General features: G+C 35.3%; 1 protein-coding gene across 4 annotated transcripts in view; it reads left to right on the top strand.

Annotated features, from left to right (window-relative positions):
• Positions 1–17,420, top strand: part of LOC127957703 (sushi domain-containing protein 2-like) — a 29,184-nt gene that overhangs the window by 2,589 nt on the left and 9,175 nt on the right. For 3 of the 4 annotated variants that reach the window (XM_052556337.1, XM_052556339.1, XM_052556336.1), the window contains 12 exons: positions 47–245; positions 914–1,062; positions 1,421–1,588; positions 2,244–2,418; positions 3,274–3,475; positions 3,680–3,765; positions 5,028–5,296; positions 6,097–6,240; positions 6,309–6,467; positions 6,679–6,927; positions 7,995–8,273; positions 8,562–8,738. In XM_052556337.1, the coding sequence (XP_052412297.1) occupies positions 47–245; positions 914–1,062; positions 1,421–1,588; positions 2,244–2,418; positions 3,274–3,475; positions 3,680–3,765; positions 5,028–5,296; positions 6,097–6,240; positions 6,309–6,467; positions 6,679–6,927; positions 7,995–8,273; positions 8,562–8,738 (2,256 nt within the window). The remainder of the gene's footprint in view (positions 1–46; positions 246–913; positions 1,063–1,420; positions 1,589–2,243; positions 2,419–3,273; positions 3,476–3,679; positions 3,766–5,027; positions 5,297–6,096; positions 6,241–6,308; positions 6,468–6,678; positions 6,928–7,994; positions 8,274–8,561; positions 8,739–17,420) is intronic. The other variant, XM_052556338.1, reaches the window with a different exon arrangement.

The following is a 17,420-nucleotide window of genomic DNA, read 5'->3' on the forward strand; positions in this document are numbered from 1 at the left end:
TCTAGAAAATGCCATCGCAGCAAAGTGTCTTCTCTTCCTTCCTCAGCGCAGTCGTGTGCCAAGAGCTGTGGACAGAAGATAAACACATGCTCTTGTCATTCAACATGTGAATCTCTGAGGAACTGCTGTGCTGATTATAAACACTTTTGTCTTGACATTGAACCACACTCTGGGTCTTTGCTGGGAGGCACAGACTTTAAAATCCTCAACGCTACATTTGAGCAGAACATTAACCTCACTTGCAGGTAAGAGCGCCAGAAATCTGAAGCGCACAAATCAACTACCGTATTCAGAAACACTGGAGGCTCTTGAAGTTCCTTGCAAGTTTATTTTAATGTCACAACACACTGTTTAAGTATGTGTTCAGTGCAAAAAAATTAAAGAACATTTCCTGTGTCGTCCAAACCTTTATGGCTTATAAATATGCTATTTTGCAAGTATTGGGACACCCACTTTTAATGAACAGGTTTGACTACTTTACTAATTTCCACGAGTACAAGTCTTAATGTTTAAACATGTAATGAAATAAATTATAAGCAAATTCCAAATGCATTTGCATAACAGTTAGTTCCACTGTATGATCAACTTATTGCAGTTGTCTAGGAGTAATATTATATAGTAATTCATTTGCAAGAGCCGAGTACTACTGCACAATGATCAGCAATCACGCATAATTTTTATGGCATTAAGGGAGTTTTGGCTCAAGGTTTTGCTCTTGATTTTCTTCCTCCCAAATCCTCAAGGACAAAGCTACAAGGTTTATTTGGCACAACAAGTGGCTGTGGTGAAGGCTGAATGAGATGAGATGGAAATGTTCTCACGTTACTACCACTTTAGGGTGAATTGTTTTGTATTCCTCGGTCGCTCTGAATAAGCGTGTCAGATGTGATCAGTGTTAGGGTGTGTTTTACAGGTTTAACTCTGAGATTCTGACGGAGGGCTATGTGGATGAGAGCGGAGTGGGTCACTGCATCACTCCTCTGCTCTACGAGTCGGGCTGGATCTCTTTTGAGGTGTCCACGGATGGAGTCAGCTTTGACAGATCAGGCCGATGGCTCTCAGGTGAGCTACAGAAATAATAATGCACACTGAGGGAAAGACAATGAAAGTGTACCTTATTTGCATACTACTGGAAGTTATCCCAGATAGTCTGATCAAATGCATGCCCTTTCAAAAGTATTGTGACATAATTTGTTAACATTTTAAATGACTTGGCTTCTTTTCTGAAACATTCCTTCAGTATTGTTCCTAGCTAATATCAGTTATGATTGTATGGTTATTGCATAGTGGCCTGCTTAGATATTGTTGTCAGATCTCCTGAAGCATATTATATTAGCAAGTTCACAGCAATATTTGAGTTTTAATGAAGAAGAGTTTATCTTTAAGATAAGATTGATTGAAGTTCTGTCTGATATATTAGTCCATCACAGTAAGCTTGGTCCTGATTACAAGATCACTCTGGTCAATGCCACACAGTGGCAGTACTACGGCACTCCTGACGTCAGCGGGGATCTAAAGATGACCTGGATCCCATCCCTAATAAAGGCAGAGAGAGTCAACATTGAGCTGTGGGGTTACAATGAGACCGGTGAGTCCATCTGTCCATCTATCCATCCATCCACTAATTTTGTTTTGTTTTCATTCTGTCTGTCTGTTGGTCAGTTGTTTTGTCTGTCATTCTGTAATTCTGTCTGTCGGTCCTTCTTTTTGTCTGCCTTTTGTTCTGTCAGCTGTTGTCTTTCTGTCTGATGGTTGTTACTACTTGTAACGAACGGTGTACAACTTAGAATTGTTTTGTCGTTCTGTCTGTTTCTTGTTTGTTTTCTTTTTTCTTTCAGTTATTCTCTGTCAGTCTTTCAAATATAACGCCTTTTTTCCTTATAATATCTCCCATGGGTAACATGTAGAGCGTGAAAAGTAACGGTCCTAGTACTGAGCCTTGAGGTACTCCATAATGCATTTGTGGTTGGAATGATACCTCTTCATTCACTGCCATGAATTGATGGCAGTCAGATAAGTTAGATTTGAACCATGCATGCCAGTGTCCTTCCTCTAATGCCAATATAATTTTCTAGTCTATTTAAAAGAATGTCTGTCATTCATTCTGCCTTTCTGTCTGATTGATTCTTTCTTTTGCCGTTTCTGTTTGTTTGTCTTTCAATTTCTTTGTCGGTCAGTCTGTTTATCATTATGTCTTTTGAAAATGCAAACAGGTGATAATATATTATAATGATAAACTACAGGAGAGGCGTATTCTCTGAACTGGGAGGCGGAGTGGAAGTATCTGTACACTGTGGGCAGAGATGTACCCAACAGTGGAGTTTTCAGTTTCACCCCACAAATCGCCGAAAAACCATACTTCCTTTGGGACCTAGGGATCATACGGGTCAGCCCGAGCACTAAACCAGACGGAGCCCAGTAAGAACTTTTATTAGTTAATATTAGACATGCACAGTTTTGGGAATGTTACTTTGGAGATGCAATAGGTTACAGAATAAATTACACTATTTAGATTATAGTAATTTTTTTCAATTAAAGTAATGTAACTGATTACATTTGATTATTCTCAAAATACTTTCTTAAATAAATGTTTTCAACTGATAATCATTTTAAAACATTTAAACCACGCCAGGTTAACCTTACAGTAGACTGTAGGAAATTCTTCATCACATGAATTAAGGTCATAAATCATTTCATTTTAAAGCACAGCCGCCACTAAATCAGACTTTAGAACCTCTTTTTTACTTTATGATCATTCTGAGGTTAAATACAGATTTAAAATCATAACAAGATCTGGTTTAATAGCTATGATGCTGTTATTGTAATCGAATCTTTGCATAGCTATTACAGGAAACACTGGCATCAGTGTCTTAGAAAATGTTAAAAAATAAAACATGTACATGAATCCAAATAGGAACTAAAACAGGTTAAGGTTTAAGGTGTCCTTGTTACAAGTTACATCTACTTATTATTATAATAGCAATAAGTTATGCATGATTACATGCAATTAACCCTAAGCCAAACTCAAATCTTAACCTTATAATAAGTACATGTATTTAATTAATATTACTCAGTACTTAAATGTATAATTACACTGTAACAAAGACACCTTAAAATAAAGTCTAACCCATTTATCTTGTAATTAAATTATGCAATTCTGTTACATGTAACTAGTTACTCCCCAACAGTATTAGGATTTATATTAATTTATACCTAATATATGGTTCCAGTATCCAAATGTTTGAATACGAAACCTTTTTGTGTGTTTTGCAGGAATGTTAACGCGCTGTGGAGTGAAGAGCATGCGATCGCCTGGCATCTTGAGGAGGCTTTCAGGAAGGACTCTGCAGGCTGGGCACTGGAGAAGTGCATTAATTGGGATAGAGAAGAGAAAGCAATGCCCAACTTTCTGACTGAGATCACCGATTGCCCCTGCACTCTGGCCCAGGCCCGTGCTGACACCGGGAGATTTCATGTAGGTGTAGAGCAATAAATGAATCTGACATTGTTTTAGACACCACCACAGCGTGCATGCAACACTAGCAACATCCTAATTATTTGAGAATTCCACCAATTTGTATTTGTAATCACAGATGCATTGGTGAAACGGCTTTAATTGAATGTAATATAAGTGTCTATATTAGAGCTCCTTTTGACGAGTTGTGTGTTTATTTTTCAGACCGATTATGGCTGTGATATGGAGGCAGGTAGTATCTGTGTTTACCATCCAGGTGCAGTTCACTGCGTCAGAGCCATTCAGGGCAGGTAATGCGTCAAGTCACCTTTACTTCTCTATACCGTATTTTCCGGACTATACGTCACACTTTTTTCATAGTTTGGCTGGTCCTGCGACTTATAGTCAGGTGCGACTTATTTATCAAAATTAATTTCACGTGAACCAAGAGAAATGAACCAAGATAAAACATTACCGTCTCCAGCCACGAGAGGGCGCTCTATGCTGCTCAGTGCTCCTGTAGTCTACACTGAAGACATAGAGCGCCCTCTTGTGGCTGTAGACGGTAATGTTTTCTCTTGGTTCTAAATAAATGCGACTAATAGTCCAGTGCGACTTATATATGTTTTTTTTCCTCATCATGATGCATTTTTGGACTGATGCGACTTACACTCAGGTGCGACTTATAGTCTGAAAACTACAGTATGTGATAAACAGGAAATTAGCAGAATCAAGTATGGAAACTTAACTACTATCTGTGATATTTGCACTCTGGTTATTTATCCTGAAGCAAGCCTTTTGCTTAAATTGATGCATTTTATGCCCAATGGTTTACTTAATGTACTGTACTTGGCAAAACATTATGGAAAAAGGGCTGATGATCTGAAAACAGGGGCAAACTATTTGGAGATCAACTCTATTGAAAAATTCTACTCAGATATTTCTTGTCAAGTTATTTTTTTTTTTTTTTGTGCAAAATCTGTTAGCATACATTTTGCAAGTTGATGACCTTTCTGATTTGTGCTCATGCGCGATTTGATTTTTTTAAATTAATGTTTTTTTGTATAGTGCTTTTAATGATACAAATCATTGCAAAGCAGCTTTACAGAAAATTGTACGTTTCTACATTATATTTAGGAGTAGGTTATTAGTGGTGAATATGACAGAAATATACAGTAAATAATCGTGCAGTTAGTTACAAATTATGCTTATTTTATTATTTTAACTATTTTTGTAAGTCTGTATGTGTGTGCACATTGTGGCATGGAAAATGTATTATTTTAACGTCATTATTATTAATCATTTAAGATTCAATTAAAAAAAGAAAATGCAGATCGTCTATACACAAGGTTGTATGTACATTTCATCATGTACTTACCCTATATATTGATCTATCACTAATTTTATTATAATTTTATATTAATGTCAATGCATGTGTGTAAATTAGACAAGAATAGAATCACACAGTAGACAGTTTCCAAAAGTTTTTTTTTTAAATAATGCATTCTCATCCATGTGAATATGTTTAATTTTGAGTGTCATGTTTAGTCTGTTGGTGTATTTTGTCTTGCAGTCCTGAGTATGGTGCGGGACAGCAGTGTTGTTATGACAGCTCTGGAGCTCAGGTGCTCACGGGGGACTCGATGGGTGGCAGCACCCCAGATCGAGGGCACGACTGGGGCAGTCCTCCGTACAAGAAACCTCCCAGAGTTCCAGGATTCTCTCACTGGAAGTATGATGTCATCAGCTTCTACTACTGCTGCCTGTGGTCAGACAACTGCAGATACTACTTCAGTCATCGCCCGTCCAGTGACTGCAGAACATATCGCCCTCCTAGAGTCGGTAAAGAACATATCTCTAATACTTTTATTTTATTTTATTTAATGCTTTTAATTTTATTTCATAGATTTATTTAATGCTTTTTATTTTATTTTATAATTTATTTAATGCTTTTTATTTAATGATTTTTATCAAACAAATATTTTATAATTTTATTTAATGCTTTTTATTTTATTTTATAATTTATTTAATGTTTTTTTATTTAATAACTTTATTTAATGCTTCTTATTATATTTTTTATTTTGTTTTATAGTTTTATGTAATTCTTATTATTTTATAGTTTTATTGAATTATTTTTTTTGTTTTTTTTTAAGTTTATGTAACGCTTTTTATAATTTTTTTATTTTATTGTTTTATTTCATGCTTTTTCATTTTATTTTATAATTTTATTTTATAATTTTATTTAACGCTTCTTATTATATTATATTTTATTTTCGTTTTGTTAATTAATTTTAATTTATTTTTTATTTTATTTATAAGTTTATGTAACGCTTTTCTATTAATTTGTTTATTTTATTGTTTTATTTAAGGGTTTTTCATTTTATTTTATAATTTCATTTAATGTTTTTTATTTTATAATTTATTTAATGCTTTTTATATTTTATTTTGTTTAATAGTTTTATGTAATGCTTTTTATGTTATTTTATAGTTTTATTTAATTTATTTTATTTTATAGTTTCATTGGCAGCTTTTTGTTTTATAGTTTAATTTATTGCTTTTTATTATATTTTTATTTTATTTTATCGTTTTATTTAATGCATTTTATTTTATTTTATATTTTAATAATCCCTCCTCTCCATCAGCTGCTGTACTTGGCGACCCCCACTTCATGACGTTCGATGGTGTGTCTTTCACCTTCAATGGGAAAGGAGAGTACACACTGGTTTACTCCTCAGACCGTGAGCTGTCTGTGCAAGGCAGGACTGAACCCATGAGATTTGAGAACGGTGAGTTCTGTGAGCTTCTGTATCAAAGATGGATTGAATGAGACCTGGGCTGAAGACGGTTCTTCCAGGTTCTCTCGCTAAGGCGACACGACTCAGTTCGGTGGCCATGAGGGAGAAGGACTCTGATGTGATAGAGGTGCGTCTCCGAGGCCGAGGAGATGAGCTGCAGGTCTTAATGAACCAACAGGTGCTTTCCTTCTCGGAGCAAAGATGGATCGACCTTTCGGGTAAGTTTCTTTTCTCTCTCTCTCTCTCTCTCTCTCTCTCTCTCTCTTCAGAGAGAGTTGTGATTTTTTTACAAACAATGTTTGCAAAATAAAGTAATGTATTGATAAATTATTGATAATCATTGACGCTCTCCTGGAAATCTGTTAAATGTTAATATTATTCCTGCAGATGTACGAGACGAGAAATGCGATACTTTGTTTCTTGTTCCAGGTGTTTTTGTGTTTTCCCCTAAAGCCACTAATGTGACGGTGATGTTTCCGTCGGGGACGGGGTTAGAGGTCAGGGCAGGTGACGGGGTCATGACCCTTACTGTTTTACTGCCGCATGACTTACAGAACCACACGCTAGGGCTGCTCGGCACAATGAATGATGATCCTGAAGATGATCTGAGCGCTAGTAATGGAGCGCTCATCTCTCTCAACAGCAGTGCACTGGACATATTCACCTACTGTGCTGGCTGTGAGTACCTGCGTCACTTTACATTACTTTACTCCCAGTTTTTATTTATTTAGAGTTATTTAATGCTATACTGATTATTTTTATTTAATGCTTTTTATTTAGTTAATAGTTTTATTTAATAATTTGTATTTTATTTTATAGTTTTATTTTATGCTTTTTATTTTATTTTATAATTTATTTAATGCATTTTTATTTTGTAATTTTATTTAATGCTTCTTGAATTATTTATATTATAGTTTTATGTAATTCTTTTTATTTTATTTTATAGTTTTACTTAATGCTTTTTATTATTTTTTTATTTTATTGTTTTATTTAATTCTTTATTTTTCATTTTATTTCAGACTTTTATTTAATGCTTTTTATTTTATTTTATAATTTATTTAATGGTTTTTATTTGGTAATTTTATTAATGCTTCTTATCATATTTTTTATTTTTATTTTGTTTTATAGTTTTATGTAATGCTTTTTATTTTATAGTTTAAATGCTTTTTATTCTATTTTATAGTTTTATTCGATGATTTTTTATTTTTTATTTTATTTATAATTTTATTTAATGCTATTTATTATATTCTTTATTTTATAGTTTTATTTCATGCTTTTTCGTTTTATTTAATAATTTTATTTAATGCTTTTTATTTTATTTTATAATATATTTAATGCTTTTTATTTTATAATTTTATTTAATGCTTCTTATTATATTTTTTATTTTGTTTTATAGTTTTATTTAATGCTTTTTATTTTATTTTTTATTTAATTAAAAAATTTATTTAATGCTTTTTATCATTTTATTATTATTACTTTTTATTATTATATCAATATGCATTGCTAAGAATTCATTCGGACAACTTTGATGATGATCTTCTCAGTATTTAGATTGTTTTGTTCCCTCAGATTCCAGATTTTCAAATAGTTGTATCTCAGACAAATATTGTCCCATACATCAATGGAAATCTTATTTATTCAGCTTTCAGATGCTATATAACTCTCAATTTTGAAAAATTGACAATTAAAGGTGTAGTTGAAATCTTTGGCCTCCTCTCAGAAAGCCGTGTGTTTTTCTTCTCTAGGGGCCGTTACGAATGAAACTTCACTCTTTACGTATGACTCTACGTACCTCCTGAATGAGTATTACTATGCCCCAAAGCATGATCCGTCTTTCATCCCGATCTTTTCGGTGACTGAAGACCCCGAGGACCCCCTGCTGGAGCCGGTGCTGAAGCTGTGTGCTGGAGAGGGGGCTTGGTTCTGTAAATACGATGCACTAAACATGCGCAGCCTGGATCAAGGCAATGCCACACTGCTGGCCTTCAGGACTCAAGCATCCACCAAAAGAGATCTGGAGCCGGGTGAGGGGAGCAGCTTCACTGGGAACCCAGCATGCAAAAGCTTCATGTATTTTGCATGAATGGTTTTACTGCTTTTAAAGATTTTAACAACATGCTCATATAAGTCTTATCAAATGCTGTGCATTTATAACTGGATTTGAGGATAAAGAGCAATGCCAGAGTTACATAGTGACGTCAAAACAACCTTCATCGTTTGCAGCTGAACCATATCTCAGTTATGAAGCATTGCATATTATCTGCATAATATCTCTGTGTAGTTTAGTAACGGCTGTGATTTTGTGATCTCAGTGCGATCCTGTGGCTGGTTGTCACCACCGAAGCACGGTCAGAAGGAGGGAACCTTGTACCTCGAAGGGTCAAAGGTCACATTCTGGTGTCACCGTGGATACAGTCTCTATGGCTCTGATGAACGCACATGTCAAGCAGACGGCGAGTGGTCTGGAGAAGAGACACACTGTGTGGCTGGTAGGTAAAAGTGCAGAAGACAATCATCACCAGATGGCAGAGTTTCCTTTTTTAAAGCTCACATCCTCTTGAGAAACTAGAAGGCTTTAGAAGGAACTGATAATATTAAGTTTATTTTATATAGCACCTTTGCAATTTGAGAACAGATAAAAAAAATACAGATAAAGATGAATCCCATGCGAAAACAGATAACTCAGTTTTTTTTTCTTTTAAAAATAAAAATAATGTTTTTTTATGATGTAATCATGTTTTGTGTTAGTTATTTTTAACCTAATTGTTAATAACCCAAGAGAAAATAACTCAGCTGCAGTTTGAATGAGATTAATTGCAATGCACAATAAAAAATACTAAGATTTTTTGCAAATTAACTCTTCATATAAGTCTCTAGCAAAAAAATCTAAATATTGAGAAAATCATCTTTAAAGTTGTCCAAATGAATTCTTAGCAATGCATATTACTAATCAAAAATCAAGTTTTGATATATTTACGGTAGGAAATTTACTAAATATCTTCATGGAACATGATCTTTACTTAATATCCTAATGATTTTTGACATAAAAGAAAAATGTATAATTTTGACCCATGCAATATATTTTTGGCTGTTGCTGCAAATACACCCCAGAGACTTCAGACTGCTCCGAGGATCACAAAATGCTGATTTGCTGCTCAAAAAAGCAGCTGTTTTCTGCTTCATTGATAAATGATCGTGGAGTTTATACGCATATTTGTGAAACTTGCAGATAGAGGAATTGGATTGAACTCACAGGTTTGTGTAGGCACTCTTTTATTATCGCAAACTCATTATTTATCATTAAGTAATTATAGTATTATTGATACATGTTTGCTAGCAGACACAGCACCATTCAGACTACAGTCTTAAAAATAAAGGTGCTTTTTTTTGTCTAAATGGTTCCATAAAGAGCCTTTAACATCTGAAGAAGCTTTCTGTTTCACAAAAGCTTCTTTGTGGAGGTTCTTCAGATTATAAAAAGGTAAGAAAGAGATTGTATCTTTGACTTAATGGTTCTTTGAGGAACCGAAAAGGGCTTTTCTATGGCATCGCTGTGAAGAACCTTTTAAAGGTGACATATCATTAAAAAATGGTCCCCGGTTCATCTACCAACCAAAGAAACGTGACAAAGATTAACCCAGTAACTTTTTCTGATAAGCGTGTTTACTTCCCCAGCTGTTTGCCTTCACAGACATAACCCACTGTTTTTGTAACGTGTGTTTTTCACGTAAACTTGTGTGGGAATGAGAACTTAGTTTAGTAATTACATTCTGTGACAGCCGCTTTCTGTCCATGTGCATTCAGAAAACCAAAGTTTTAACTAATATCATTTAAAACGTATGATTTCAGTGCGATAAACATGATAATCAGAACCAAAACAAATGTTTTAGCAGGTCCGAGCTGTAATGATGCAGCTCTATTCTGGAAAAGGGGGCGGGGAGCAGCAGCTCATTTGCATTTAAAGAGACAGGCACAAAAATCTGTTTCAACTCAATATAGGCTTTTTAAAAATGATATAATAAATTATCTGTGGGGTATTTTGAGCTGGAACTTCACACACACATTCTGGGGACACCTGAGACTTATTTTACATGATTGTAATTAGGGGCCTAATATGTCTCCTTATATTTAAGATTTTGGCAGGTAATTTCGTCTTTTTTGTCTCACTTTCCCTACCTGTTTCTGTCTACTGATTCTCACTCCTTTTTATGTCTTTCATCCCTCTTCACCAGTCTCATTCTCTCTCTTTTCTCTTCACTTGTCTGTCTGTTTTGTACCTGTTTCTCTCTCTCTCTCTTTCTCTCTACCAGTCTGTACCAGTTCATTCTCACCACAAGCTCTTTCTCTTTTTTTCTTGTCATTCACTTCTCGCTCTCCCTCAACTTTCTCTCTCTCTCTCTCTACTTCTCACTTTTATATGTACTTACACTCACTCTTTGTCATCTCTGCCTACCTGTCTCTCTCTTCCTTTCTCCTTTATATCGCTCTCTCTCCCTAAATGTCTTTTTTATGCATCTATCTCTCTCACCTTTATGGTAAAATGTCAAGTTCTTTATTTACAGATGTACAGCTGTAAAGCTTGTATTTTGGTGGTAGGCCCGCAGGGAGCACTTAAAGCTTCACTGTTGTTGACAGCAGCCGGTTTATAAGCGCATCTCATTACAAATTTTGGAAAGATAGTTGGCAGGTGTTGGGTTCATGTTATGAGCAGCCCAAACTCAGAGCAGATGCAGAAATGGAGTTCATGTGGAACAGCATTTAAATTGCAAACTGAGCCGCTTTGAGACACTAGAAACTGGATCTTGGACGTTTTTTTTTTTTTTAGTTAGTTTATTTGTTTAGCACATGTTTAGTACAAGTACAAAACTATGCAAGGAGGGAACGAAGCCACTCTAGGCTTGTACAGAGTTCCACTCCTGTTCATATTAACTCATGAGACATGCAGACTAAACACTCAAACAAAACAAAACAAACAACAAACGAAACAAAGCAAGAGCATAAGCAAAAAACAACAACAACAATACAAAACAATAGTTCAATAACATAAAAGATTTTATCTAGCAAGTCTAGATAAAAATACAATAGAAAAACAAAAAAAAAGCAAGCACTACCTAGAAAGGACTACATAAAAGCATCAGGCTAGCAATAGAAGTCTCTTCAGATGCTTTTTGAAAACCGAATAAGAGGACATTGATCGCAACGATGGGCTTAACTCACTCCAGAGCTTAGGACCTCTAAAAGAAATATTAAATTGATGTCTTGTAGTTCGTGTGTAAGGTAAGACAAAAGTATTATTGCTATGTCTAGTTTGAAATGAGTGTACATGTGAAATAGGGATAAACAAACTCTGAAAGGAGTCTGGTAGATCTTGTTTCCTATATATAGACTTATGCATAAATAGACATGTTTGATAAATATTTACCTTATCAATAGGGAGAATTTTAAATTTATTGTAAAGGGGTGCCGAGGGAGCATATCTATTTGAATGAGAAATAAGTCTAAGATATTTCTTCTGTATGACTATTAATTTCTTCAGATAAGTAGGATAGGTAGCTGCCCAGACAATATTGCAATAATTAATGAATGGAAACAAAAAGCTATAATATAAGGTTAAAAAAGCTGAGGAATGAACTAAAGGACAAACCCTCCTCAATATACCCAACATTTTAGCTGACCTCTTAGATACGAAGTTAATATGGTTAGACCATTTAAGACCACTATCTATAATGACTCCCAAAAACTTGGTATGCTGAACCAATTCGATTTGAGTGTTATTAATAAAGATTTTAGATAATTCTATAGGATAATGTTTGTTAGTATTACAAAAAATCATAAAGTTGCATTTTTTTATATTGAGAGTAAGTTTATTCCATTGAAACCATTCCACAATGGAAGATAGTTCCTCATTGACCGTTTTGATTAAAATATTAAAGTCTTGGTGAGAAGCTACAAGATTTGTATCATCTGCAAATAGTACTGGAAGGAGTTTGGTACAAATCGTGGCCATATCATTAATATAAATTAAGAATAGAAGAGGCCCCAAAATTGATCCTTGTGGAACCCCAATCATAATTTGTGACTTCATGGAGGTATAGCCTTCCAGGTATACATATTGCTCTCTTTTAGCTAAGTAGCTTCTAAACCATCTCAAGGCAACATCCTCCACTCCATATCTACTAAGTTTAGCAATCAAAATGTTGTGATTGACCGTATCGAATGCCTTACTCAGGTCCAGGAAGACTCCAAGAGCAAATTTTTTATTGTCAAGAGCTGAAGAGATATAGTTCACAAGTTGAATGAGGGCATGCTCAGTGGAGTGTCGCTTCCGAAAACCATATTGATGTTTATATAAAATATTATTGGCATCCAGGTGATTTAATAATCTAGAGAAGACAAGTCTTTCCAAGATTTTCGATATACATGGGAGAATTGATATTGGCCTATAATTACCAAATTCCTTGGGGTCACCGGTCTTAAAAATTGGTATAACCCTAGCAACTTTCAAATCCCGAGGGACAATTCCAGTTTTCAAAGACAATGAGAGAATATGAGTGAGAGGTTTAATAATATAGTCAACTGTCTCTTTAATAAGAAGACTTTTAATGCCATCATGACCATGGGCTGCATTTTTAAGTGATAAAATAATATTACGAACTTCTTGAACAGTTGGTGGGTCAAAATTATGGAATGGAGGATACTGACCTTTAATTAAAGAACAGGGATGTATATCTGAGCCATTAATATTAGATGTTAGTTTAGAACCAATCGATATAAAAAACTCATTAAAACCATTAGCAATATCAACAGGGTTGGAGAGAACCCCCTTCTTACTGTTCATTACTACAGGGGCAGTAAATGGGGATTTAGTATGGTTCAGTAAGTGATTAATGAGGTGCCATGTTGTCTTAATGTTTTTAGAAGCTTGTGCAAATTGATTTGAATAATAAGCTTTCTTTGCTTTTCTTACTAAAGATGTGAAGTGGTTTTTACATTTCTTATAATTTTCAGTATTAATGGAAGAAGGATTAAAAATAGACCTCCTATAAAGTTTATTTTTTTTCCGGGAAAGCTTTTTTAGCTCATCAGATATCCACGGCTTCCCCTTAGAATATTTATTTCTGGATTTTATACTCATCAGCGGAAATGATAAATCTAAGGCCTTATTAAAAGACTTTAAGAATAAACTGTATGCACTATTAATGTCTTGTGACATAAGTACCTCATCCCATATGATATTGCCAGTGGCAGACTTAAAATGATCTATGTCTTTTCTTGAGAATTTACGATATTTATTTGGCCCATTCTTAGGATAACTAGACATTAATTGGCTGGATTGGATAAACTGAAAGACAGGAAGGTGATCAGAGATATCACACATCAGGAGGCCTGAAGTGACCTCAAAATTATAAGAATTAAACAAAATATTATCAATCAGAGTAGCAGATGAGGAAGTGATTCTAGATGGTTTTGTAATAAGAGGGAAAAAATTAAAAGAATGGAGTGCATTTAAAAAATCAACTGTTTGTGTTAAATCACATTTAAGTAAGTTAATATTATAGTCACCGAGTAAAAAACATAATTTGCTTTCTTTGGTTATTAACTCAAGTGTTGATTGAAGTGCATCAATAAATGTATTATGGTCTGAGTCTGGTGGTCTATAGATGCATCCGATCAGAATACTCTTACCATTGAATTGTTGACAAGATGGAATTTCAATAAATATAGACTCTGTATTAGTGGTGTAAAATTCTGCACTAAGATCATCTCTAGCACCAGCAACAAAGGAATTCAAAACATATAGAGAGACACCCCCTCCTCTTTTGTTTTTTCTACAAGAATGAAATGATACATAATTAGGTAGGGGGAATAAAGAAAATACGTCATCAGTCAGCCAAGTCTCAGAAAAGGCCAGGACTGAGAAGGAAAAACTTAAGGTAGACAGAAAAGTTCTCAATTCGTCATGATTTTTAGACATACTACGAATATTCCAATGGAAAGTAGAGAAAAGATTTGTAGGAAATTTTATGGTTTGATGCAGTGAGTTTACTTGCCCTTCAGAGTAATAGTTACAAGACAGTTTTAATAAGTTTAAATTAGGTTGATTTACATCAGGATTAAAGAAACTATCATAGATGCCACAACTGTCTATGTTCTGCTCAAACGGGTTGAAAATAAGAGAATTATCATCAAAGATGGTCAAGTCAATAGAAGCCATAGAGCTTAAACTGGCGAGAGAATAGACACAGACTCACGTGAAAAAAACTGGTTGTCCCGTTTGAGATGGCCTCCTACTTCAAAAAAACTAATAGCTAAAGTTATCTGAATATTCCATCTGTCCCAGAGAATTGGATAATCATCGTCCACAATCGCTGACACACACAAAAAAATAAATAAATTAGTAGGTCCGCACATCCAAAGCTGATATTGTAACTCAACTCTAATCATCATTTGTAGAGGTTCAATTCGTCCATTTCCTTCACCATCACTGCTCTTTCCTCTTCTGGTGTTGCTCCAATCGTTCGGATATAAACTTTACCATTTCGAGACCAGGTTGCTTTGATCTTTTTAGCCTTTTTCAGTTGCCGCGCTGCATAAGCAATATTTCCGTTCTTCCTCGTTAAATGTTCATTCACAAACACTCCCGTACCTTTTAACTTGAACCCTTGTTGTAGCAAGGCGATCTTATCCTTTCGTGTAAATGAACACAGTGCCGCGCTTCACTCTGAAACACGCTGGACATCTCATGTTATTTAATAATCACACGAAGCTATATTTCATTTGGGTATTTTTCAGCTGTTATAAAGGATTCACACAGATCCGCTCTACTTAGCATGAAAGCACAACCTACAGATAACCCCCATGCATACATGCACGTCTTTTCTTTCTCTTGGTATGGCCATATCTGTTGCTCTTGAGCTTGGGTCTGGTGCTCTTAAGAGCTGACATGTGTCGTAGTGAGCGAGGGGCGAGGGGCTCCACCTCCACTTCAAATGATAGTCGCACTAAACCTCTGTTCACTCCCATGGTTGCAAGACAATGTGGGGTCTCCCTCTTATCTGTTCCTCTGCTTTCCCTCTCTCGCTCTCTCCTCCTCTTTCTTTTGTTTTGGCTACTGGCTGATAAAGGTTGACATTCTAGCCCACATACCCCTGAAGCATGTCAGTAGCGCTGGGATCAAAGAGCTGCCCGGCCTGTAATTGACTTCCCATTACAGCGCTCTGCACCCCCAGCTAATAACCCTCAACGGTTAGTTATTTGCATGCATTCCAACACCGTTCATATTCAGAGGAGCAGAGAGCAGCAGAGGGAGTGAAAAGTGCAGGTTAGGAAAAGGACAGGGCTGCAACCAATAATTATTTCAGAAATCTGTTAAACTATTTCCTCAATTCATCATCATTTCAAACATCTCCCAAAGAATGTGTGCATATTTTTTCAAATATAAATCAGTGATTGTAACAAGTTTAAGAAATGAAACAAGATCTGTTTTTTACAGATGTAATCAAAAATGTCTCTTCTTCTGGATTAGATGGATTTAATGTTGGTACCTGGAATTATTAAGTTCTAGAAAATTACTCCCCATAGTAATCTTTATAAAAGTTTTTATGAGGAGAAGAGTTCACCTTTCCCGTGCTCTTTTTGCCATTTTTCTAAAAGAAGGCTATATAAAGTAAACAAATGTTATGACTATATCTACTGTATATACATTTAAAATGTAATGCATTTTACAAATTGATGACACTTTTTGCAGATTGATATTTTTGGTTATAGCAATTTTTTAGCTATAATTTTTTTTTGTAACTTTATAAATCATCTTATTGTCACTTTTGATCAATTTAATACATCTTTAATACATCTCTTAATACATCTTACATGTATTTTCATCACACAAACATATGTATATATACAACTCAATGTATGTTCAAATGTATATACACTCACAGGCCACTTTTCTTTAGGTACACCTGTTTAACTGCTTGGTAACACAAATTGCTAATCAGCCAATCACGTGGCAGCAACTCAATGCATTTAGGCATCTAGATGAGGTCAAGACGACTTGCTAAAGTTCAAACCGAGCATCAGAATGGGGAAGAAAGGGGATTTAAGTGACTTTAAACGTGGAACGGTTGCTTGCTTCCCAGACGGGCTGCTCCGAGGATTTCAAGAGTATGGGAATTTCACACTCAACCATCTCTAGGGTTTACAGAGAATTTTCTGAATAAGAGAAAATATCCAATGAGCAGCAGTTGTGTGAACAAAAATGCCTTGTTGATGTCAGATGTTAGAGCCAAAATTGGACAGTTGAATACTGGAAAAACATTGCCTGGTCTGATGAGTCTCGATTTCTGTTGTGACATTCAGATGGTAGGGTCAGAATTTGGTGTAAAGAGCATGAAAGCATGGATCCATCCATGTCTCAAGGGTTCAGGCTGGTGGTGGTGGTGTAATGGTGTGGGGGATGTTTCTTGGCACACTTTGGACCCCTTAGTATCAATTGAGCATCGTTTAAACGCTACAGCCTACCTGAGCATTGTTTCTGACTATGTCCATCCCTTTATGTCTACAGTGTACCATCTTCCGATGGCTACTTCCAGCAGGATAATGCACCATGTCACAAAGCTCGAATCATTTCAAACTGGTTTCTTGAACATGACAGTGAGTTCACTTTACTCCACAGTCACCCAATCTCAATCTAATAGATCAGATTTGGGATGTTGTGGAATGGGAGATTCGTATCATATATATATATACACACACATTAAATTTAATGTGTGTTAAAACCTTTAAATACACTATTTTTACAACTAGAAGACAATTTTCTTGGTCCCAAGGACCCAGCTAATCTGTAATGAAATTTAAGGCTGATTCTTGTCAATTTGATTACCAATTTTATCGAATTGATGTTACAGCCCTAGTTTTGAGAGTGAATAGCGCTGTTTGGTTGGGTCTGACCTCATGGAGCCCATCTGGTCTCTGTGTTTGTAAAAGTGTGCGTCACTTCTCTGCAGATCCCCTGAGTCTCTACATATGGCACTGATGCTGTACCGCTCTGTCGAATTACACCGGTTATAACTCTCTCTCCGTAAAGAGTCACAAGATGGGAAAAGGAGGCTACAGGGAAGCAAGAAGTCGATTAGGAAGAGCAGTAGACGTGAAAAAGAAATCATCTCTCC

The sequence above is a fragment of the Carassius gibelio genome, chromosome B5 (genome assembly GCF_023724105.1).
Source record: "Carassius gibelio isolate Cgi1373 ecotype wild population from Czech Republic chromosome B5, carGib1.2-hapl.c, whole genome shotgun sequence".
Lineage (NCBI taxonomy): Eukaryota > Metazoa > Chordata > Actinopteri > Cypriniformes > Cyprinidae > Carassius > Carassius gibelio.